Source organism: Lepisosteus platostomus, chromosome 4 (genome assembly GCF_059453375.1).
Source record: "Lepisosteus platostomus isolate fLepPlt1 chromosome 4, fLepPlt1.hap1, whole genome shotgun sequence".
NCBI lineage: Eukaryota > Metazoa > Chordata > Actinopteri > Semionotiformes > Lepisosteidae > Lepisosteus > Lepisosteus platostomus.
Genome location: NC_142614.1, coordinates 17,964,623 through 17,991,043, shown reverse-complemented (window position 1 = coordinate 17,991,043; position 26,421 = coordinate 17,964,623). Strand labels below are relative to the sequence as shown.

The window sequence follows — 26,421 nt, the reverse complement described above, 5'->3', positions numbered from 1 at the left end:
GGTTGCTCATGTCAAGGTATTTAAAGCATTTCATTAAATGTGGTTGAGGCTTTGAGCAAAACGGGGGAAAAAGTTTAATGACTGCAATTAAAAGTCTGCAGTAACTCACATGTTAAAAAGAATGTGACAAGCCTACTTTAATTTTTTCAAAATAAAATAACAGGATGAAATGAATGAGAAAAGCAATTAATTATGTTTGTTCAAAGCTTTTTTAAAAATGAAAACAATATGACTGCCCTTAGAATAACAAATTACACTCATAACATAGAAAGAACGTTTTTTGTTAAGAGCAAATCTCTTTTAAATCACCCTATTGCTTTTCTTAAGGATAAAATCATATTAAACTTGAACTTTCAGAAAATAATAGACTATATAGGTGGCAAGCCATCATGCTACTTTTCTTTTTGTGACATTTGAACAAATGAGAAAATTAATGAATTGAATGTTTCAATGTAAACATGGAAAAAAAGAATAGTATTCATTTACAGAGAAATACTACTTAAAACTCTTTCTTCCTACTTAAATTTTGGGGTTAAACAAGACCAAGCAAGACTACAGGTTTATGAGCTGTTGAATGTTTGAATGGTAAATCCTTCCTTTGTGAAGCAAACCTCATGGGATGATCGACGATTGAGTAATAACCCAAAGGAATTGGTGGTCTAGCATGGATTTCCAAAATTATTGCGGGTAAGACAGGCATTAAGGTCTAAATCGTTCTAGAAAGGGAGGATTAATTACCTAGTAATCAAGCAGCAAATCTTGTTTTATGTCTACTGTGTGTCTACCAACTCAACACAGTGAGACAAAACTGAAGGGTGCTACTTGTTGTGAAATTGCCTTTACTCCAAGATATCGTCTGACACTGTTTATGTTTGCCTCTTTGCCCTTGGATTACTGTAAAACATAATGACAACTAATGAGAGGAAACCAGTCAACTCATCAGGCTCACTCGGTTGTTTCAGTCTTATTCTTGATCCTGATCATACCGGGAACAGCCCCACCCCCAGAAAGGGACAATTTATAGTAATCAAATGTATCCAGCATGCGGGGTAGAAGGAAGCTGTAGAATTAGTTTTAATAAACTTGGTTTAATAGTCAGTGTGCAGTGCTGAGGGGTTTACTAAACCCCATCCCACCAGGAACATTCCTCCACTTAGAGTTAAGCACTGAAAAAAAAACAACAAAAAAAGAAAATCCTTGAACTTGACTTTAATCCCCTTAATTAGTATGACAATGTCTTACCAGGCTGCTCAGACTCTTGCTGTACTCTGCATGTGCAAGCTCTGATGTGAGCAAAAAGTAGCCTGCTCTCCAAAGTAAGTTTTTTTCTGTTAAAAGTACATTCTACTGAAAAATCAATATTTGTGCATGTCTTGCTTGAAAGGGTTAGTCATAAAAGGTTGCATTATGTGCATTATGCATTATGTTTTTTGCATTATGTGAAAATTACAGACATTAATGTTGGTGATATTTATAATTATGAAGAATATTTTCATACTGTACCTGTTTCTTAAGGGATCACTGAAGTTTAAAAAAAGAAAGTTTGTCAGGTTGTGAATACTAACAAATATGTTTGGTTTAGCAACAGATAACTTTAAAATGTGAAAATGTATTCAGGGATTGTAATAAATGTACTTATATTTTGCTTCGTGGAGAAAAAACGATTCTGAATTTGTGAGTATTTATTGCAGAAAACTAAAGCAAGGAAAGAGCAGATTGTACTCATTGTAATTTGACGTACCACGTATTGGCATGAATGGCCTGAGAAGCATATCGATATTTTATACAGCTGAACAACAGAAGTAAAAAAAAAAAATCATCGCTGCGTAATTTGACCTATTTTAAAAACTAAAAATTAAAAGGGAAATATGTGATAGCCTAGTGAAATTTGAAATGTGGAACTTAAGTGCCATCTTGTGTTTAGTCTTTGCCAGTAACTTTACTGAATTATCCAATGTGCGATTTGTGTAGCCTAATGGTGTGGCGCTTAATGTGGCTGCCTAATAGCTCTTAGGTCCTGGGTTAATTAGTGGACAAAACTCTCTTCAGTGCTTCTGTGTGGATCTCTCCCTATATTTGCATTAGTTTTATCCAGGTGCTCTGGATATTTTCTTTCACCTCCGAAACATATGCTGAAAAGGTTAATCAGCTTCTCTAAATTGTGTGTGCCCTACCATGGACAGGTTTCCACCACAGGCTCCATATTGCTATGAACCTTGCTAGAAATAAGCGTCTTTTGACAACAGATAAATGTGAGATGTTTTTTATGTGAGCAGGCTAGCGTTCACAGTGCAAAAAATGTAATAATAATAAAAAAAGATTAATTTCAGCAATCTGAATTGTTCCCCGAGCAGGGCGAAGTATCATTACCATGAAGCAGCTCAGCAGAGGGCTGATGATATTCATTGCTGTCTCTGTGACTCTGTCTACCACCACGGTACTACTTCTGTTGTTCAATAGAGCATCTCATTGTGAAACCATTAGTAGCCTTTCTGTAACAAAATAACAGGCAAAAATTAATTACAGCACAGTAGCAATACTGCAGATTTTCATCCAATTCAGATATGATCATTCTGTGTGTAAAATGTTTTGCTGAATTTTGTTAGTAAATGAAGACACCAGTTTAATTTATATACTTGCATACATATACTTACCCTGGCACAGGTAACATTATATGAATACTTCACTTTGGGGGAAAGTTATTCATTTTAGTTGGTTATTAAAACAATTAACCAACAAACCAATTAAAGTACTCATAATACACAATATGATAAACCTATTGTTTTGATCAGGAGAGCCTAACATGAGGGCCCCGTGTTTCTGTCTTTATGACCTCATTCATGGAGGACTTTATGTTGAAATATTAGAAGCCATGTGAGGTATTTCTCAGTGTCAAGATGATATAAATAGTGCCACAAAGATGTTGATATGCTGATATGCAGCTAATGTTTCTAACAAAAAAAATTAAAGGCAATACACATTGCCAAGATTGAAAGATTTACAGAAGTTTAAGGATGAGAGTACATTATACAAAACATTTTTAGTGGAAATATCTCTTTGTTAAATTTTACAGAGCAACATTTGTTGGACATCCCTTGGCAAGGGATAGTTCATGTGTTATAATCGTTGTTTGATGTTCTTCTAAAAAGAGAGCAGAAATTTGACATTAGTTCTTATTAGTGTAATTGCTGATTCTATTTCACCCTTCTGTAGGGTTCCAGAAGTCGAAGCAGAAGGATGTTGATCAACAATCAAGGAAAACTAATAGCAGTAACTGTAGCAGATGAAACAGGTCTTCTACATCAATCCATTTCCCAAATGTGTAGCTTCTTCAGAGTGGATGGGGCTTGAAAGCAGAATCTTATTAGGCTCATTTCAATCTTTTCTAGATTGTATGCTCTTATTCATACTTTAGGTAAAAAAACAGAAACAAACAGGGGCTTCAAAATGATACTAAACCCCTGGAATGTTGTATTGAATTAATTATTTCTCAATTTGTAGAGCTTGTTGGATTTAATGTATTATCCAGTCAGGATTAGAATGCAGAATTCCAGGACTTACAGTAAAAGTGTACACTAAAGTTCTAGTCCTGTCATCACTTATTAATGTTTGGTGTTGGTTTCTTACAGAATATATCAAGCTAGGTCTAAAGAAACCACCATCATGGAATTTTAGGCATAATTTATTTAGCAAATCGTTGAAATGTGGGGGTAGGTGACTTGTGTAATGAATTCCTTAAATAATTAGAAAGAAATCCAGCAGTCACACTAGCTCCTGCGGGACTGGAATAATCCTCCTGCAGTGCTTCATTAAGGCAGCCGAGCAAGTGTCAGGACTGTCCAAAGGAATTGGGGAAAGCTGTTGAGCCAGTCTGATTCAGGCCAGTAATTAAAAGAACTGTGGAGTTAAGAGCTGTGCTGAATGAAAACTGCAGACATAACATAACATGATATTTCAGGAAACTAGTGTAAATGTAAGCTTTGTGTAGTCCCAGTCCACACTAAATGCCTCACTTTAATGGGAAATTACTTAAAGCAGTTTATTATTAAATTTGATTTCATAATTTGACTTGACTGTAGTATTCACAGTGTTCTGAAATTTCAAGATTACACTGTTGCATATCTCCTGTTTAAAAAACAATTTTTACTCAATCCATAAAATTAAAATAGTACAGAATATATCTGTCAATAGGCACTTTCGTACTTCAAAAGCAAGTGATTTCTATCAGTATCCAGTGCAAATCCTACTTTCTAGAAAAAAAAAGTTATGTTCTGTTTCTCTTTATGTGATATGTTTAAATATGATATAAATTTATTCCGGACATTCTAAGATGTGGGAAAAACTCTTAATGTCAGTTTAACAGTCTCTAACATCACAGTAGGTAACCCCTGTCTACAGAAGAAATGTTTAAAGCCAAAGGGATCATGGTGTCAAGTGTTCACTGGAGAGAATGGAGTGCAGAAAACGAAATGCGTTTGTCCAAGAGCATGTTCAAGGTGAGAATGATTAGGAATTGTATTAAGAGGTAATGCAAAATATTCCCTCTGTTTTTTAAACATCTGAAAGAGGTAATACGGTATAGTCCCCTGGATATTTATAGTGTCTGCAGAACATGATTTCATGGTCTTTCATACAATTTACAGTTCATTAATCTTTCTTCAGCCTCTCCCAACTGACATCTACAGAGCATCTACCATCATGATAGCTCATAAAGGGACAATTATAATGTCCTTCTCCTTAATGGCCCATCATGCCAAGAGGCTCAATTAAGCACTGAGTTTAATTAGTCTCACACTAGAAATTCTGTACCAGAAACATCCTTCACCTTATAAATGTATGTCTGATTACAAGTTGAACTGATGAACAAGATTCATTCATTTTTTATCAACAGCTTTTTTAGTGGTTAGCCCCTGTTCAATGTGAGACTGGTTACTTGACTACAGAGAAAAAGAGAAACAAAACCAAATAATCACAGTGGGCCGAATGGCTCCCTCCCATTTGTGGCATTGCTGATGTTCCGATGACTCTTTTGCTAGAGAAAGTAATACAGTGGTTTGCCCTGCAATAAGTCTGTAATATTTATAAATATAGAGTGCCATCTTTATGTCAAACTGGTTTAATATGCTATTAACTACTACAGTGCACTTATTGGTAGTCGTTAATGATCATTGCATTATTCACAAATTCCACAGATACAGTTTAATTTTTGAATTTCTGATGTTTCCACAGTAAACTGGATCCGGTGTGCAGTAACTATGGACGACAGTATAACAATGAATGCTTGCTTCATAAGGAAGCCTGCAGCAAGCGCAGATACATTAAAGTATCTTATTATGGCAAGTGCTTAGGTAAGAGAAACCAATATATCTAGTGACTCTTGACCTTATCATGGAAAAGAAAATCCAAATAAATCTTCTAATTTATTGGATATTTTTATTCAATATATGATGATATGTAGGTTCCAGGCCTGTCAGTTTGTTATTGTTTTTTGCTGTTTCAAGTTAAGTTTTTGTGTGACTAGGACAAGGAAACATAAAGCCTTTTTTTTACACATTTGTAGCTGAAAATAGCTAGTGAATAAGTCTAATTAAAGGGAAAAGTCTAGATGCATCTTTTATAAACCATGTTCAGGCCCATCTTGTTGTTGTGCCGCAGAAGAAGAAAGCAACATTTACCTCTTAGTGCAAGCCTTAGGCAGGCGATAACATGACAAGTTAATAGTGTCATCCTCAGTAAATGCATAATTCACTACAATTCATGAAATGTACACAATAATAAAAAATCTGTGCATTTTTAGAATGCATTTTCATCCCAAAGGATTCCAAAGTGCTTGAGTTTTTTGTAGGGGAGCCAGTGCATCCACAACTGAAGTGCAGTGCTCATCTGAATAGTTCAGCAGATCTGGTTGGAGAAGTGAGGAATTGCTTTACCCACTGAATTAAAGGGGAGATCTTAAGGGAGGCCAGGTAAAGAATCAATGATAAAATTGGATTGTAAATTCCAAAGTGGAATCTCCTGGAATTGTGGAATCTGTGACCAAGTCAACATTCACCATACGGGGCCATGGGTTTGGAAACTGGTTCAGAGCATTCTCGTTTTCCTACCCTCAGAGTACTAACCAAACCTAACTTTGCTTAGATTCTGACATTTGACGGGATCAGGCAACGGATTGTTATTTCTGGAAGGAAATTAAATCCATGTTATCCAGACAGCTGATGCTGCCACAACTATTCCATCTCATCCCAAGCTATCCCTTTTGTTTTCCCAATCCATTTCCAACCCCCTTCCCTGTTTCTACCTCACAGCTGGTACAGTATGTCACTCTAGGGAGGTTGGGTTTTTCTATCCCTATAGCAGGCACTCCTATATGTACACAGAATGTAGCGCTTGTAAATAAATACAGTATATTGTTCTGAAAAGTGTATTGCTGGCTGCAGTAGAATTCTTTTTTTCTGCTTTGAGAAAAAGAAAGCAGAGTTTCTTTCTATTCTGTTTAAAAATGCATTAGCTTTTTCCAACACATTCTGTTAATGCAGTTTCTCATGAAAACACGTACACACCTGTGCATGTCAGTACTGTATCAAGATTTTACACATTACATAACCATAATCATATAAGAAGTGTATCATCTTTTCTGAAAGTAATTAAATAATCGTTGCTTATTTTTTTAAAGAGGCCCTGAACTCTTACCCAGATTATGATATTTTATGATAAGTGATGTATGTCTAGTTTAGATTACAGCTTTTCCCCACTAAAAATGTTTGCTTTTCTTCAGTTTTCTTAACTTGTTTGTCTTCTCTGCAACTGAAAGTTACAGCTTTATTGTTTTTTTATTATTATAGTTTGCTTAACAAAAGTTCTTACTGGGACAAAATTGGTGAGCACACCAAAAATCTTCATTAAAAAATAGTTTATTATTATTTAAAATAAGAAAAAACCACCAGAATATCTCAAATTCACAGCTTCACGAAAAGGGACTTGTACCATAAATCTTTCTCCTATTATGCAATGCCATAAGCGACAATGGCCATCTCTTTTCAATTCGTCAGTAAGAATATATGAATTTAGTTGTCGCATATTTTAATTTCCTTTCTAATGGAAGTGAATTGAATCTTTAATTCTGGAGATACATCACCAGCACTGTGGCAAAGCTAATGGGTATGAGCTATAGTCTTACTGTATACTATATTGGTGATGTAACATATGGCAAAGCAAAAACCTTCCTGTGCAAGAAACCTCTGAAACCTTGCTTACCCAAAACATGAATAATTCAACATCTTGATCTGCTGACTGGAACTACAGATGTGTGGTGTCCAGGAAGAAATAAAATTTGTGATATGTTCTGAGATGTGTATTGTTCTACAGAAGCAGTGGAAAGTGCTGTTTCATCTCTTTCCATCGTTATTTTAGCTGTACGGTATGTCCTGTTATTTGTATGTCTGAAAGAGGACTAATAACTGCATTGCGCATTCATGATAAGTGATCCAACTGGTTCTGAGTTATAAGATAAATCTGGGATCCGTTTAAATTGGACTAATGTTCTTATCGAAGAATCAAAATGAAAATGAAGAAAAACAATAAAACAAAACAGCAATATACTGCTTCTGGATTATTCTGTTCCCGAAGGAACAGTGTGCTCATGCTGAATCTCAACTAGAAACCTTAAATTAATAAAACGCTTAGTAAGCATATAGAAATTCTCTGAATGTGTCAAGAGATCTTCAATGAATTGACTAAATGATACACAGTAGCATTGACTTTGTTTAACTGCATCAATTAACTTTTACTTATGAGTCTGTTTACTTACAGCCTTTTTGTATTTCCATTCTGAAAAATGTTCCTTATAAAAAAAAGATGTCCCTAAAAAAGCAGCTGGGTTTCTGCATGTGTGGGTGAAGTAAGCAACTATAGTTGCCCCTTTTCCGGTAGATGTTTTATTTGGTACATTGAATGCAAACATTCATATAGAAAATTATTGAGGATTTTTTTAATTTAAGGAATTAAGGAAATATTAAGGAAAATTTTAAAATAAGGACGGTGAACTATATTAACTGTTTATTATCTCTATATTTTCTTGTCAGGCAGTGAACAATATAAAGGTTATTTAAATACATACTTTATATAGTACCCCTTTGGTCTTTAGTAAGATACACAATTGTATTCATCATAGACCAAAACATTGAGAGGAAAATTTAATAACATTTCTTTTATTTACAACATAGTTTATAATAGCATAGTTTTTGTGTTGTTGTTCATTTCTGTAACCTGTATTCATGGTTGACAGTTAAGCACTATTGACAGAAGTAAAACTTATCAGTGATGCCTTTAATCAAGCCAAACAGGCACCCTGCTCTAAGGGAGAACTTGCTGAATTCCCCTTCCGGCTGCTGAACTGGTTCCTACATCTGAGAGAAATTGACGAGTTTGAGAAAGTGAATGACTCTTCAACCCATGCCTTCATGACCAAGAGAGAAAGAAAAGGCCTTGCCAAGGTTTGTGCTGAAAAAGTGAATCTTCTGTAATGCAACTGTACTTAAATTATTTGTTATTTGTTAATTATGTGGCAATTGGGGTGGAACTTCATGAAGATTAATTACTGCATTTGCAGTGGCTGAATAGATTTGATCTTTTTAGGGTTTCTATGTACTGTGTGTACCAGTGAGAAGAAAGGGTCTTAATCATTTGTGATGTAGGCCGTATAATTTAATCCCTCTCACTATTGTCGTTATTGTAAAAATCTTCCAAATAAGGTCAAGCAGCATCATTGCCAGTGACTTGTTTCATATTCTGCCTGTCTTTCTGCAATTTTTGTAACAAACATTTTCCAAAACAGTGGAGATTTGATCTGTTGGATGTGGGCAAAGATGGGGTGCTCAGTCAAAGAGACCTGCTGGAATTCCGTTATCACCTGATGCCTTTGGAGCATTGTGCCAGTGAGTTTTTCAAGTAAGTTACATTTCGCTCTGTTTTCTCTTATAATATTGACTGTTCTGCTGACTATCTAGGTCTGCTCTAAGAATCATTAAATGGCCTTTTTGTGGCTCTGACTCTTTTAGGGAATACTTTTTAATTTTTCATTTACTGAGATAATATACTGGGAAACATTAAAAATGCAGCAAATGCAACCAGTATTATTTTGTTGTAATTTTAATGCTTCTCGGAATTGAGAAGGCCAGTTACACATTACCATGCTTGTGAAATGTAGTAATACATATTATTGCACTTACGTACTGATAAATTCTAGAATTACAGTTCTGCCCAGTAGAATCTTTTTAGACCGACACATAGCTACTGTATATGGAATTTGTTTTCTGTAGATTTAGTTTATTTCATGCTGCTTGAGCACATCCTTTAATGTTATAAGTTAAATTCAATTGCCTTTAGTGTCTTATGCGACTGGCATTCCAAGCACAGTGTGTTGTTTCTGTGGCCAAAGGTCTTGTGATGCAGACGGAGACCAAAGTGTCAGTTTGCAAGAGTGGATTTATTGTCTTGTTGAAAAGTCAGAGAAGTGGTATGAAGGATTTATGGGTGAGTGATTTCATTTCTCTCTTGTGCTCTTTTTTTATAAATAATTGCTTGTGAGGACTGCCTGGTAATGAAGGCTAAGAGAGAGCCTTGTTTATTCATCATGCATACTGCATGACAGATCTGCATGACAGTTATCTCTATATATCTCTCTCCCTTACTCAGCTCAACATTAATCCAACAAATAGTTGTTTCAAAATCACTTGGTATGATGAAATCAAATGACGTCTTTATACCCAGACACAGCAGCATTCTAGAGAGAGTAAAGACAGCATGGATGTTGACAACCCTGAACTGGCAAAATACCTTCAGAAAAAAATATTTAAAAAATCTATTTTGATCATTATTTAAGGTGCTGGAAATTCCATTTAAACATTGATTATGTATATAAACACAAACAGATCCCCCTATAAATGATTGATTTCACTGTTATTATGAGATATGCTCACATACAGAAACTGCATTTGTAGCCCCTTGGAATAAAGTCTGGAAAATTACAGATGGATGTACAACGGGTCACTTTTTACACTTTAAAATGTTTGGCATACTTTTGAAATTGCTAGCTTTTTCAAGATTTCTCACTTTCATTTTCACTTGCTCTATTTAAGTAATAGATATAATATTAATCTGCCAAAATGCAGCCAGGAGACACAGGTAATACTCCAGTCAGTGATGTATTTTGTGTTAAATGAAATGCAAAATTAGAAAGGAGTTTTGTCTGAGATAGTTTGGTGTGAGAGATGACAGCTTGGTCAAACAGACAAGACCATTTTAGTTGAATCACGAGAAGAGCTCTAGGGAGGAGAGCCAGAGGTCCTGTTTTTATAACCTACTGAGCAGGTGATTGGTGGAACACAGGGTGTTATCTTTCTCCTGAATGTTGTTGTGGACCCCAATTAATCAAATTATTTTTTTTCCAGGACTTCAGTTATATTAGTCCAATATAAACATACATTACCCAAATAAGTTGACTCAGTTGAATGTGCCAGTAAATTGTCTCACTGCTACATTTTGTATATTTGCTTGTTATTTTGGTGTATTTTTGGGTATATTTTTACTATAGTTTATGTAAGAGGGCTTGTTTAAGGATATCTTGTTTGAGGAGCAATGCAAACAATATTTTTTTACTTATACAGCTAGGAAAATGGGACCAAAGGAGATCTGGATCAAACCCAAAAGGAAGATCTAACTATGAGCTGTACTGTACCCTACTTTCACACCTTGGGTTTACTGTGGCTCATTCCTCTGTTTGATGGATGTTACTGAATGGCGGTGCTCTTTTGATCTTCTAGCAAAATATGTTAGTCCTGTGTTCAGAATACAGCAAGGAAAGCAAAGAGTCCTCTTTATCTTTTATTTCAAATGGTAGTTGACTACAGAGAAAACGCAGAGAAGAAGAAACTGCAATGTTTTCACATTTACGCATATTCACATTCATATGCCAGCATGCAGGCTCAATAGTCTTTTCACAAAATTCCCATTTATATGTATCACACACATTCAATTTTGTTGAGTCACTAAATAAATAATTCAAAGGTTTTAAAGTGTGTTTTGTTTTGCTTGATATTGGTCTGCATTTCAACAAAGAATTACCCTGATATTTCTGCACAATAGAAATAAGAATTTCTGTAAGTAGCAATCTATTTGTTGTTTGACTCTTAAAATAGTATAAGTATTAAGTTCAGTTTATCTTATCATCTTAACGGGAAGGGTTGGCCGTTATTACCGAATGTCCATTAAATTAAAATTGACATTTTTCAGCCCCAAAACACAATTTTATACAGGAGTATATATAATATTTGTACATTATAGTTATTTTTTAACAGTCAATGAAAATTGTTCCGGTGCTTTTTTATCTTAAATGCCCAAGCATTTATTTAATGTATTGTAAATATACTGTGTACAATTCAGACAAGCATATGAAACAAATAGTATCAAGCGATTAGCCTACCCATTGATATTTCTGAATTTTAAACCTATGTATTATTTATTTTTACATTGTTTGATCATTGTATTCTTATGCCAGGGAAAGTCTGATATTTCTGATTTTACAAACAAAATTCTCAATTAGAAGATTTTGTCCATTAAACCCAAAGTCAATTCAGGCATTCAACTGAGGGTTTACTTTAATATATATTGCTTTCTAACCATAATTGTCCTTCTAGGAGACCTAAAAAAATAAGATTAGGGTTATTTTTATCTCTCTCATCTATTTTAGAACTAAAACTGTATAAAGAATAAATACGAAGTGTACTTGAGTTAAGTCATCTTCACGTTTATCTTATCATCTTAATGGGAAGGGTTGGCCGTTATTACCGAATGTCCATTAAATTAAAATTGACATTTTTCAGCCCCAAAACACAATTTTATACAGGAGTATATATAATATTTGTACATTATAGTTATTTTTTAACAGTCAATGAAAATTGTTCCGGTGCTTTTTTATCTTAAATGCCCAAGCATTTATTTAATGTATTGTAAATATACTGTGTACAATTCAGACAAGCATATGAAACAAATAGTATCAAGCGATTAGCCTACCCATTGATATTTCTGAATTTTAAACCTATGTATTATTTATTTTTACATTGTTTGATCATTGTATTTTTATGCCAGGGAAAGTCTGATATTTCTGATTTTACAAACAAAATTCTCAATTAGAAGATTTTGTCCATTAAACCCAAAGTCAATTCAGGCATTCAACTGAGGGTTTACTTTAATATATATTGCTTTCTAACCATAATTGTCCTTCTAGGAGACCTAAAAAAATAAGATTAGGGTTATTTTTATCTCTCTCATCTATTTTAGAACTAAAACTGTATAAAGAATAAATACGAAGTGTACTTGAGTTAAGTCATCTTCACCAAAGACTGTTATTAAGTGTTAAAAATAGGCACTGCTGAGAGTAAATAGAAGTCTCATATTTATCATTACTTAACAGTACCATTAACTAACCTACACTAATTACAATCGAAAAACTTTCACAGTTACATGCAAGTTGGATACACTTTTTGTTGATCAGTGTTTAGTGCTTTCAGCGAGAAGAGCAGAGAATTCTGCCAGAAATTTGTGTGGTGGTCCCTGGTTGGGGTGTTAGCATGGAGTGAAACAAATATGCATCTGTGCTTCTGGCAATTGGCAGCTGATTCCTTCTCCATGCCCATGAGTAGATGTCTGTTCATGATACAATCACAATTTTCTGGTGTTGTGAACAGTAATGAGATCTCCTGCCAAAATCTGCCTCTAATCATACGCCACTGAGAAGCTGAGCTATCTGCACTAATGATGGATGATTATCTGTGTGCACATTTCAGGCTGAGAACCTGCCACAGAAAGATAGATTCTGGCTCTATTGACTGTAAGCCTGCTTAAGTTGCCTCTGACAACAAAACATGTATAAAAGAAGATATTTTTCAGACCAAAAGATGACAATTCAGTTTTGTTTTGCAATCATGCAAAGAAAGATACTTAGCATGGAATCATGTGATGGTAGGTGAGCAAATACCTGAGAAGAAAGCACTAAACATCTAAAGCAAAGCTCTGTCTTAACCTGACAGGTTGGGATCCATCAGAAAACCCTACACTGCTGAGCTGTAGCATTGTTATGATGTCACTGAAATCAAAGAGAATGAATACTACTGAATTCTCCCAGATGAATACTACAATTTATGCAGGATAACAATTGAGGTATAAAAGGGAAATATTTACTTATATGGCCCATTATGTTTACAGGACGTACTGTAGCTATTATGAGGATTACTAAATTTAGTTTAGAACTGCTTTCATTTTTGATCGTTGCTTTATTATATAGTGGCTTTCTGGGAAGAGAATGAGCTTGGTGCAAAATGGTTAACCATTTCAGGTTAAATAATTCCAATGAACTTACTTCTTTGTATTGTCCTAGATGGGTAATTTGCTTTGTAGGCTCATAAGAGACATAACGCAAGACACAAAACACTTAACACAACATGAAGCCATTAACAAATAAGAAACAGACCAGACATGTATGATGAGAAAGAAAAAATAAATATATAAATAATGTAAAATACACAATCAATTGTCCAAATGCAGGAGGTTAATTGCCATGGGAATAAAGACTAAAATTTAATTCTATTGCACTAGAATCCAGGTAGACTAAATTGAATTCCAACCATCAAGCAAGCTGGAATCTTCAAGGCTCATTAGAATGTCAGAAAACCCCAACTGCACTGCCCAAAAGTAAATTGAACATGCAGAAACAGTTGCAATGGAGAAAAAATAAAACATTGGGATTCAAATAAAGAGCAAATAGGGGTCCGTGGGTTTATTGGAAAAGAAAAGAGTCCTGATGTACATGGAATTTGGCTGGACAGAGGAAGAGGAATGGGTCAACACCTAACATTATGAATTGGATCTGAAGAGAAAAGATTGGATCAAAAGGGAGGCTTCATGGAACAGATGAAATTAAGAAGTTTGCACAGAGTGACATGGAAGAGATAGCCAATGTATCTTAGGAAGCTTTTGCGGTTCAGTGGCTCTGTGGCTAAGGATCTGCGCCTGTGGCTGGAAGGTTGCTGGTTCGTATCCCGTGGCCGGCAGAAGAATCCTTCTCCATTGGGCCCCTGATCCCAACTGCTCCAGAGGTGATGTATAAATGGCTGACCCTGCATTCTAACCCCAAGCTCCTCTCCCTGTCTGTATATCATGGAGAGCAAGTTGGAGTATGCAAAAAGCCAATTGAAGGACTTAAAAATATAAACCTATATAGGTAAGTTGAAACAAAAGTACAATACCTTATCTCTCTGAGTGTATAACATGGGCAACCACAACAAGGTGCAGGATTGCAAACAACAATGTTTACACAACAAGTACGTGACAGGCCACACTTTAAATTGCATGTTAGGTTAACATTATAAGTAATTTAATATAATGATGTGCATCAGTTATTAATTTTCTTTTTAAGAGCTAATAAAATTCTTTTAGTCTCTTGTGAAATGATCACTGAGCATTGTGGTACCCCAGCTGTAGCTTGTTTCACTAAATTGCTTCCGTATATTTATAGATTTTAAATGCAGGCTTAAGCCATGTTAATGCCTAATTACATCTTGTATTGTTTTGCTGCCTCGATAATGACAATGGAGGTAAAATACTTATCTTTCTGTCATTATAAAGATGAACTAGAGATTCACTCTTGAATAAAAACAAAGCAAAATGAGTATAAAGTGAATAGTAATATAAATTCTTTTTAAAAAAACTTAAAGGTCACACAGCTTTGAGCAATTAATAGTGCACCTGCTGCCTCAATAGCAATAATGGGAAACAAGATACTCTTCTCTTGAAATACTTGGTGGGAAATGTACTAATAGGACACGATGACAAAATATGTTCATTTTTTATATTTTATTTTTCTAACAAACAAAATCATATGGACAACTGTTGATTTTTATTTAGAATTCACAGTTCTAATATATAATTAGGGAGGTACCCACCCAATTTGGAATCACCACTTGTGTGTTTTTCACTTATGGCTGTTGTACGTGCTAAAGTTTTCCTGAATAATAATTTAAGAGCATCAGTGCACAGTAACAACCCCAAAAGTAGACTTTTAAAAGATAGGCCACTGTTTGTCCCACATCCAATTTCCTAAATCTATTCATGCATCTGTAATTATTGTTTCCATTCTTTATATCTTTGTGTATTTCATTGTTTGTTTTATTTCTTTTTTTAAAGATGATTTCATTCCTGTTTTCAGGAACAAGGATGTGTTCCATTGGTGTATCCTTATTTTTTATTGGTCCACACTTTTCCTTGTTACTGAAAAGGGACAAATAAAACATGGTTTCAGATAATGATTATAGCCCACGTCCCAGGGCTGCCAGCATAAGACCAATGAATCATAATGTCACAGGGTTCAGAAAAAAACAACAACAATTCTGCTGTTTCTCTTGTAAGGGAGAAAAGGCTTACTAGAGGGTCACAACAACACCTCCCATACCAAAAACAAAATTCATGGGAGAGCATGAAAACAGACTGACCGATGGCCTTCCACCTTAAAAAGTAAAACTTTTTAAACTCACTTGTCACTTGAAGGTTGAACAAAGAAATACTGTAAGACAAACCCTGGGCAGGGCAGGAGTGATCTGGGACACCCCGGATTCTGAATTTGCCTCTCACACACAGGTTTGGAAAGGAATGTTTGGTAGGTGCCAACCCCTATCTCATTTCACTTCGAGAAAGACCCTTACCCCAGGCATGGTCTTTGATCAATGATAAGAAATATGTGTTAAGTTCTACTGCTAATTTGCACCTCCCACTAAAACCACTGCTGCACATTAAGAGAAAAAATAAGTACAGACAAATTTACGGATCCACATACATTGTGACATGCATTTTTTCAAAAAAATCATAATATATTTCTCCTTAAACTTCAGTCAGATATGATGTATGGAAAACAAAGTACATTTCAATAGCAGTAATAATTTATTCACAGTTATACTTTACCACATAATATCCCAGAAACAGCATTAACAATTTAAAAAACAAGAGAGACATATGTACATCAATGTTTAAGAACATGTGACTATACAAATTACAATATTTTGACTCAGTGCACATTATCCATTTTTCCATTATGACTTGTAATCTTTTCTTTTCTAATCCTGATGTAAGACAGTGTTGATCAGCTTCTAGGTATTGACAGACCTAAGGGGGGAGTCAGCAAGGTTTAAAAAGATTCAATAATGTTGGTTTTCAGCATGTCCTGTTATAGTCTAGCAGTGAAATATTCATAAGCTGCCCTAAAAAAGGAGTTCACAGGTGACTCTTTACTTTCTTTCATTGCTCTATTTTTTTTATTAAAACGATGTTGCCTATTTATCAATCATATATGTTTGTATTAACATAGACACTGGATTGCTTCAGAGAGGGGAAGTTCACACACTGTATCATTCTCTCATTGTGCTTGAAGAAGCTAATCGCATTTACTTACCTAATGGGAACTTTGATTAGCAACAATCTTTAAAAAAGGGAGAATAATGGAAACTCCATTATTTCTAGACCTGTAATATGGTAGAAAAGCAAGACATTTTAAATGTGAGAGGTACAATGCGTTGATACTACAAACTCATTTTTGTTTATGTACACTGAGCAGAGAAGGCCTAAAAAATAGAATTTCTTAAGCTGAACGCTGCCCGGAAACAGAGAAAAAACAGTTTTGAGTTCTTCACACTGGTACATTTCAAGTGTCATTAAATCTAATGTGAATATACTTGATTTTTTACATTGTATTTGCACAACACTTGAGAGATGTAAATGCATTTTCACAAGTATTTTCCATACCTAATTTATTTAACAGATTAGACCCAGACAGGCACTTATTTCTGAAATCTAACAAAAATAAACTTAATAAATATGAATATATTTTGCCACACTTTTAATCTTCTTTGTAACAAATCAGAATCAGAAGATTTATTCTGCTATGCATAGGAAAAGCAGGCAGTTTGTGGAATAATGTTGCCATCAGAATTGATCTGTGTCACATAAAAAGCGAAACAGTAGAAAAGTTTAAAGTATGAATTTTCTTACACCCCTTACATCTTACATTTAAAAATGAAACCAAACTGAGGACTGATTGTTCTTTCAGTCCACACCCTTGGTTTGGTTAACCAAGCGCAGCAGCTGCAGCCTCTTGGACAGCCGACCGTCATTATTAGTTCTCATAGAGAGGATTGTTAAAATTCCCCACTGATCCGTAGTCAGTGTCGTCCAGAAGCCTGCCATATGTAGCACGCCTGCAATGCACATAATCACACAGAAGTCAGACATATACTTTCCCAGTCAGCTCTTCAGTGTTTACTGCTTCCCTTTTTTTTTAGGTGAGACATGCTGATTCTGCCAGTGACATTATAAAAAAGACATTGACATTATAATATTGAAAAATGGCATTTGAAAAATAAAGATTTTGTAAAAATAGCACTATAGTAATGTTGCTTATTGAATTCTTTTTACTCACTGCCTTTGAATGTATGAAAATTAGTGGTTTTATGTTTTATTTTCTCCCTTTGATAATTGCATGCTACAAGTTCCCAAAATATGGTAATTCCTTTATGTGCTTATTAAAGCCCAATGGCCTTTTCCTTTAAGGGTTTAGGAAATGCAGCATAGTGCTAGTAAAATGAACCTTCCTCTTCAAAACATGTATGTGAGCATTGTACACCATGCTCTAAATTTCTTATTTCTCTTGGATCTCAGACACATCATTTATTTTCCATCCTTCCTGTATTCTAATGTTTTTTTTTTAAAAGAAGTAGTAACTTCGTTTTGCAAAGAAATGACATCATGTCTGACAACTCTGTCAAACAGAAATACAATTTCTGTGTTCCCTAATATGAACACCATAAATGAGCATGTCTTCAATGATCATAATAACAATTTTTATTAGGACCAAATTATGATACTTTAACAGGCACCAACATGAAGCCTAGAAATTGGTGATCATTTGCAAGCTTCCTTTTGCAAATTAAAACTAAATTGTCCTTTGTGTAATTATGCTCGGATGGAAATTGCTGTTGTTGTCAATTACAATATCCATTAACCCCTGTTCTTTGAACCCTTTGGAGGAATAGTGATTACTCATTCTAAACTTATTAAATTGCCACAGGTTCTGTAGCTGATGTTTAGCCTTCAGCAGATGTTGTACATTTGCTTCTTATCACACAATTACTCTGAAAAACAGTGCTCTAAATCTAATACATACTGTTTAATAAATACGTCTAGAAATGGGTGAGTAAATGATAGACTTGACCATCATATTGAACCTGTGTGACTTAAAGTATATCTGGCACTCTAATATTCAGTTCAATATGATGAGGCGTTCATATTTTTACTTACCTCATCTTAAGGTAGTAGGCTGCCCCAAACACCAGAACTACAATAGCGATAACTGCACTCACAATTGCTATTACACTCCCTGGACAAAACATAAGAAAGAAGGTTCAGTGCTGACCTCTACAGAAATCTCCTAATGAAACAAAGCTGTAGGATACTCACTATTGACCCTGTTTCTACTTAGATAGAGTGTACCAACCATTTTGTATGTTATGCAGAACTCATAACAGAAGGCAAGCTCTTTTGCTCATCATCACATTAAAACGGGTATTGCTTTCTCTGAAAACAATGGATGCTGTCCAGTGACATGAATACAGTAAGTCAAGGACAGGTTAATAAGTGTTTGACATTTGTAGCCTGTATTACAAAACCACAGGGAATCACTGAAAACAATGAAAGGGTTTAATATCAATCATGTAACTGAAACTCAACAAGAAGACCAGGACTGGAGGGCTAGTGCAAATTCAATTTAAAACAAAAGGTTTTGGTACTGTGCATTGAAGCTTAAGAGAAACCAAGACAGAGCAGAAATACAATTCCAAATACATCCACCACAGGGGCAGTTTTTCTGTTTTTTTGGTAATGCTTTATTTTGAATGAACCTATTTTAAAAACAAACCATCGTACCTCCTTCATAAACACTACACAACACAATAAGACAGTATGCGCAAAACAAAACCCATAAAGCAAAATAAAATTTCACATAAAAATACCAGGACCATTGATACGGAGCTGCATCAACAGAATGTTTTTGTAAGCTATCAAGTTCTTAATAGCATCTTCCATCATTTTCACCTGACATCTTTCTACCTGTAGCTCTGATCTCAGCTTTATACTGAAACAAGGTACAGTATAACTGCATGCCTCTGATATAATTTGCACAAATGGATGTAAAAGATTATGCATGTTTATGAAGTTTATGAAAGAGTTAATACTGTGTTTTTTAGTCTTTTTCAAGTAAACAGTTAGCAACATTTTACTGGATTCGGTAATAAGACTAAGATACCTATATTTCCATATCCATATCTGATTCAATCCTTCATCTTCTGCAGGATATATTTCCTCCCCTCTAAATGGTAGAATGTTATCATTTTGTGCCCACCAGGGAATAAGTACTACTATGCCCACCAGGGAATAACCACACTCATTCAAGGCCCCTCAGGACAATTCCGGATCACCCAGACAGCATCTTGTACCTCCAGCAACCTTATTTACTGTATCTCTTGCAGTAAATGCCCAGCCATCTACATTGGAGAAACAGGAAGGAGACTTGGAGACCGCTTCAGAGAACACGTCAGGGTTGTGAAGATTAAAGATCTCTCCAAGCCCATTGTTTCTCATTTCACCTCTGACGGCCATGACCACTCTAATCTCTCCGTCTGTGTTCTCAAAGATGGTTTTCCGAACTCATACATCAGAAAGACCACCGAAACCAAAATTATTCTGCAGCTAGGATCACACATTCTCCCTTCTCTTAACGACAGACTACTGTTCTTTTAAATTTTTTCCATTCATTTGAAGTTTCATTTCACACCTCTCTGCACCCATTCTGACTTCACACCTCTTGATTGGCCTCTCTTTCTGTCCCCTGCTCCCACCTCTCACTCCTCCTCCCTCCCAACCTTTGTTCTCCCGCCTACTGCCCTGTCTCTCTCACACCTGAAGAAGGCTCCTCGGCCAAAACTTTGTGTTCTCCTTCTTCTTTTTTTCAGCATAGAATAAACCTATTACTTGTTCCTTTGCAGCCTACGCATGCTGATGCAGCTACCCACCTGAACAAGTACTACTATTGCTCTACAGTATGTCCTCTACAGTAAACAGTTGGATATTCCTTCAGCAGATGTTTTTCTGGAGTGTGTGATCTCGGTCTTTGCCACAGCCATGCTGAACACTTAAGACCTTAGAAACTACCCACAATTAAAATGGGTCGATGCAAGCAAGAACAAGATTTTTGCCAAGGTCTTTCCTAAACCTCAACTCAAATGCTTTCTTTTGCAATTATTACTCATATATCAAAAGATGATGATACACACCTAAGTGTTAGAAATTATCACCTTACATTCATGTTCTATTCAGGCCTGTAACTAAACTTTGTGCTTAAAGACTGTTGAGCATACTATTTAACAAACTTTAACACTAAATACGCAATTACTTTACTAGTGTTGAAATTGTTTGCCATTTACTTCCCTCATCACCTTCTAGATATCAATTTGAAATTGTGGAAAGATATAAAGATGTTTTGAATCCTACATTCTGAAGATTTTCACGAAATAAGTATGCTCTATGTTATTAATTTCCTTACTTCCCCGAGGTGGCCATGTGTGCCATAAATCCTGCCTGTTGATATTAATTTAGACATTTAATGTAATCATTTATTCACAGGTAGGTACCTTAAAGCCAGAGGAACAGGTTAACAGCTGAGGACAGTTATTGACAATCAGAACTGTCACACCATCAACAAAATGCTCACATCCAATTCAGTGGTTGACATCTCTCTTCTGAGCTACTTTTCATGTTCCTTAGTGATAATTTATTCTGCTTTGCCCTTTTGACTGTTGTCCAGTTATAAGCTACTAATATTCATCCACTGGCTAACATCTTTTGTTAACTCATTTTTAACTGAGTGGAATGTCAGACCAAATGTTAAGCAAAACGAAAAATAGCATAGAACAAGCAATGCAAAAATAGAAAACAATGAGTCTAATTTAGACAGGTCTTGACACTGGCGTCTTTCAAGACATGGCTGGATGAGATCCTTCTAAAATCCCAAAGCACTAGGTGGGCGGAATGATCTTCTTTCCATTGTAACCTTTTTGATATTCTTACGAAATAAACTAAAAAAGTATAATTGATTTGACAGGCATCAACTAAGAGCATTTCCTTTTGATCGGTGTGCACTCCTACAAAAAAAAATCTATATTTGAAGTGAAATTTTACCAGATATTTGGATCAATGATTAATCACCCTCTCTGGGCAGAGGTTGCAATAAAAAACGCAGCAGTAGTGCCAACAGAGGATAATGCAATGCCATAAGCACAACACTGTAGAAATGTCACAACTGTTTATGGAAAAAAACCATAAGGAAGTGAAAAACACAGCAATTTTGCAATTTGGACTTTAACACTTAAAAGGGTTATATGGCATTTTTATGATAGATAGCCTGCATTAATTCTTTGGGAAGTACATGCTGTACAGTTGCGTTAAGAAAGTGTATCACTGTGCTTTGCTTTTTTCATTATTATTGCTGGTTCATTGTCTCATTCTAGCCATCCACCCACTATCAGAAAGACACATATTCCTGGTGAAGGTCACAGCAACCCAGAACCTATAATTAAGGCAAAGGGCTCTAGGCAGGACTACCTACCTACACCTTGGAAATGACACCAGTCATCTCAGGTTACACCATGCATGCACACAGGGGTATTTAGAGACACCACATCCTCAATGTAATTTGTGAAACACTTTGTTTCTATCTTTCACATTTATATATGAGTTGTTCCAGCTTGATAAAGATATAATATACTTATGGTCTTTCCTGTACACTTTGTGTACAGTGAAGCCTAAATAACAATCTGTGGCCAAAATATAGTTCTAAGGGAACAGATATGAAGAATCAAGACATGCAGTAGATCTGTAGATAAAATAGGATTAACAGTCATGTAAAATATAGACATATGGATACAATGGGATACTGTATGTTCTTTTTGATCCAAACATAAGCTTGTGGGTCAGATATCCAATTCTCAGTTTCGAGCACTGATTCCTGCAGAGATCCTAAATACAGAGCAATGATCAATATGTCTGAGAACTGTTCTACGTGTTTTTTGTTAATTTGTAAAGGTCAAAAATTGCCTCCGTATTACTAGCTTGTGTATAAAAATCAACAAACCCATTGTTCAAACCTTTATCAACAGGTTAACCAAATTGTAGGCCTTTTTTGGGCTTTTGTCTCTCTGATATATGAAAACCCTATGAATATGTTACACCACTAAAAGAAACACCCACAAACAGTACAGAAGAGATCAAAGTAATGTGGTTGAAAATAACAAATCTAGGAATGCATAATGTGTCTATTTTTAAGACACCAGTGCCGAAATATTTCAGATACTTGCCCACCATGAATTGGAATGGATTTTTTACCTGCACTGAGAGCCTCTGGGGAATGTTGTTCATGCTTTTCACCCTGGGCAGTCCCCAGACTAAGCGCAGTAGTAGAAGGCGGTCTGCTTGCCATCGTTGTTGCTAAAGATGTGTTAAACACCAGATTTGGGTGTGTTACTGTTGATCGTAAAACTGTGGATGATCCCACACTGGGAGAGTGTGCTGACCCTGCTACTGTGGTGGTAGCTGCCTCAGTAGTTAATGAGGAGATTGCTGCTGAACTGTTAGCTGTTTTTGGAGAGGTTGCTACTGCAAGGCTACTTTCGGAGGTTCCATTGATCATGGAAACTGCTGTAGGGATGGTAGTCTGTGTTTCAGTCGCAATAGTATTTTCTGTAGGGGAATGCTCTGGTTTTGTGGTAATGCTTGAAGAGAGTGGTCTGGTAGACTGTGTCAGAGGCATGCTTGTCAAGTGGGGAAGAGCAGTTGTTGATACAATATCTGGAATTTCAGAAGAAGTGGGTTCCTGTGCTGTAGAAGGCTGACTTGTGGTCACTGACAAATTTTCCATTGGTCCCATTGAAGGCTGAATAGTAGCTTTCCCAACCACCAAAAAACCTTGATTACATAAAAAACACAAAAAGATTATGTTAAATTAACATTCAACATTTATCATGAAACGAAACATAAATCAATGTTTAAATAAGTGAATGGATCAACTTCATGGTTTTAGTCTATTAATAAACTGCTCATCATATTGCAGCACTTTCAGGTTCACATGGGTATGCGCCCTCACCACTGCCGCCTCAGGTCAGTCGGATTTTGATATATTCCCCAAAGCAAACTGTATCAGTGAGAATGCCTCTGGCATTGCTCAACAGGGAACCAGCCAGCTGAGCTAAAGGGAGTTCTCCCCTCAGCCCGCCGGCTGCGGTCCCTGCTATACACAGGGAAGGGCGGTGGCGTCACCGCGCTGGCAAGCCAGCTCGCACAACCTGTAATGTCGGCCGTTTGCGTTACAATATTTTATATGCAGATATATTTTTTAACCCTATTCATCACAGTAGAGGTAACTACCCACTTTGTAACAACTGCTGTATATCAGAGACAGATTTTGTCCATAGAGAAAATCCGGGCCTTATAATACTTATTCCTATTCAGGTTGTTTGCAATTTTTCATTAATTGGTGTAATGTCACTTCCCAATTACTTTAACCTAGTCACATCCTAGATACATCACCCAACTGCAATGTTTTTCCTTAAAGATCCTGATTTAAATGATACATCTCAGGGTCAAATGACAGATTTTGACTAACATGTCAAATTCTTCCTAACATAATAAATTACCTTTTCATCTCTTTTGGTATATTTATTGATAACACCCTATTTCATTGCACCCTGCAACCTACACAATCTTTTTCTCTTTCCCTATGATCCTGCTAAATTGTACATTAAAATGCCCACATCTGCCCACAATTACACCAGAATGTGTTTTCTTTCTTCTTGCATGTAACCTTCTTACATTAATAACGTGCGCATTAAACAAAAAATCTGAAACCCCTCTTGTCACTCAGTTTATACATAAATAATTCAGGTACTGTAAAGCATAACATCCACAGCCCAACATGTTACAGTATGCTACAATGATGAGAAACATGATTCATTTATTTTGCTGGTACACTGCAGCATGAATGATTATGTTTTGGTGTAAACATTCAAAGTGGGAACTTGCAGTCATCCAAACAGTACTTGGATGACTCTGACTCATAGCAACAGGCTGATAGCAGCTGTGACCTCATGGTTCTGGATCTAAATAAAGAACACACTACAAGTCAGGCAAGGGCCTCAGTTACAGAAAAGTTGAAAATAGGCACTTTTGACTATTTAATACTAAAACACTGAACATGACAAACTCTCTTTATGATTAATTAATCCTTTTAAAAATGATATCTAGTGCCCCCACCCCATCCCAGAAATGCAGACACACACACACTAAAGCTATTTTAAATTAAGAAAGTCTCTCTGATATTGTGAGAGTAATTACACCGTTGACACCACCACTTTGGTAATTTTTTGGTGCCCCAATATAAACCCTGCCTTAATCCTAATCCTATTCTTTACACGAACTGCAAAGCAAATCCTAAAAATAACATAAACATATATGGTTTTTGGGTCTTGTGCTGGCAGTGACAGTCATCTTAGTGGCCATTTCTGAAATGGATCTCAAGGTGATGGGGAAGTGCACGTGGAGACTGAACTAAGGTAATCCAATGACGAGAATGAAACACAATAGCAGTGCGATATGAGCAAATTCCCATTAATGAGTCCTTGATCTTTGTCCTGTTACTCAAAATAAGGAGTTCATTGCTTTTTACTTTTTCTTTGTTTTCTACAATATGAGGATACTGATTATTATTTCTAATAACATAAAGCATAAAGCTCAGTACTCAGCACCTTCATATTCCTATTGTAAATTAAATCTGGCAGATTTTCTTTCTCCTACGAACAATAAATAGGAAAGCGCTATTCCTGATTTTTTTTTACTGCCTGTTTTCTGTTCCTATTATGTTAATAAGTTAATTACTGCAACTCTGAAGTCAGAAAACTGCATCTGTGGAAGCTTACGCCACATCCTTATGTATTAGATTTCTTTTTTTAGAAAAATAGTGCCTTATGTTTAAATTATTGGTTTCTGATATATAGTGTAATAAATAACAAATCTATTACTACAGTATATACTGTATTTTCTGTGGTCGTGACAGTTGTTGTAGAACTAAAAAAAACAGGTAATGCAGGGGAAAAAAAAACATTTTTAAAGGTTTGACAATTTGTTCTTCAGTTAATTTAGGATGTCATATCGATATTAATACTGCCCATACTGTACCTGCTAATGCGAAAGTCATAACTAGCAATGAACCAAGTATTAATTTGGTAAAAACACAGTTTGCAGCTAAAACCTTATGGTCAAATCCCGCGCACTTTAAAAGTGACCCGCACTCTTCAGAGACGCGATCTCGCTTACCATTATGTTTTTGTTTTGCAAAACGTCATTTTTCTTGCCATCAAAATAACAACACGTTTTATACTGAAACATCAAGCAGTTGTCATTTACTTAATGTCGAATCTAAAAAAATTTAACAAAATGTACATTTACTCGTATCAGAGATCCCAGTCTTTAACGAAGGCACACGCGATTTCAAATGTTTTCATACAGAACGAACATTTATCTTAACGATATAAGGCTGTTTTCCACTACGCGCCGTTTTCTTACAGTAATTACAAAAGAGAACACATGTACTGTACCTGTTGTCAGAATAAACGCTGACAAAGTAATTTTGCGTATCATCTTTCTTGCCTTCTTCCAACTGTTGAGAAACTTGAGGGTGGTTTTTTGAGCCCGCTTCCTAGAATGGATCGAGATAAAATTAGACTTTCTGCGCGGTCTTGTTGCGCTCACAGTACTGTATTGGAGAGGCAATGATCTGTGATTAGGACAGATGGTTCTAAATAGAGAACAATGAGAGAACGAAGTCACGCCTCTTTCTTGACATCTACAGGGACTCGCAGATGTTCTCCCCTGCAGTGATCACACCCCTCCGTAAATAATGCATAAAAGCAAAATGAGAGAATACTCCGAGGTAAAAAGGTGAATGCTCCTTGCTTCTAAAAAACGACTATTAAACATAGGGCAAATAATATCAATCCTAACAATATATTATAAAAATACATTTATTTCCCTAGCGGTACATTTATGAACGAAACTCCAAGCACTTAACGGAAAGGTGAGACAGGATGACTTTGGATACTTCCCTGCTGAAGTTAATTATGATATAGGTCATGGTAACACAGGAACTTTACTGTGGCAGATGAAACCAAGTTGTAGGCGATATTTTGCCATTATTTTCACTACTTCACTTTAGTTAGTATA

General features: G+C 35.7%; 2 protein-coding genes across 2 annotated transcripts; one reads left to right on the top strand and one right to left on the bottom strand.

Annotated features, from left to right (window-relative positions):
• The first annotated feature begins 1,231 nt into the window (after positions 1-1,231).
• On the top strand, positions 1,232-11,072 carry LOC148672836 (SPARC-like). Its single transcript, XM_088630826.1, has 9 exons — positions 1,232-1,316; positions 2,352-2,437; positions 3,214-3,292; positions 4,379-4,496; positions 5,230-5,348; positions 8,335-8,492; positions 8,834-8,946; positions 9,437-9,531; positions 10,665-11,072. The coding sequence occupies exons 2-9, from the start codon at positions 2,372-2,374 to the stop codon at positions 10,715-10,717; spliced, it is 801 nt and encodes a 266-aa protein (XP_088486952.1). The 5' UTR covers positions 1,232-1,316; positions 2,352-2,371; the 3' UTR covers positions 10,718-11,072.
• Positions 11,073-15,974: 4,902 nt separating this feature from the next.
• On the bottom strand, positions 15,975-25,992 carry parm1 (prostate androgen-regulated mucin-like protein 1). The gene is made up of 4 exons (XM_088628799.1): positions 25,797-25,992; positions 22,534-23,112; positions 18,397-18,475; positions 15,975-17,297 (listed from the first exon to the last, which is right to left on the bottom strand). Exons 1-4 carry the CDS (start codon positions 25,837-25,839, stop codon positions 17,216-17,218), a joined length of 783 nt encoding a protein of 260 aa, XP_088484925.1. The 5' UTR covers positions 25,840-25,992; the 3' UTR covers positions 15,975-17,215.
• Between the last annotated feature and the right edge of the window lie 429 nt (positions 25,993-26,421).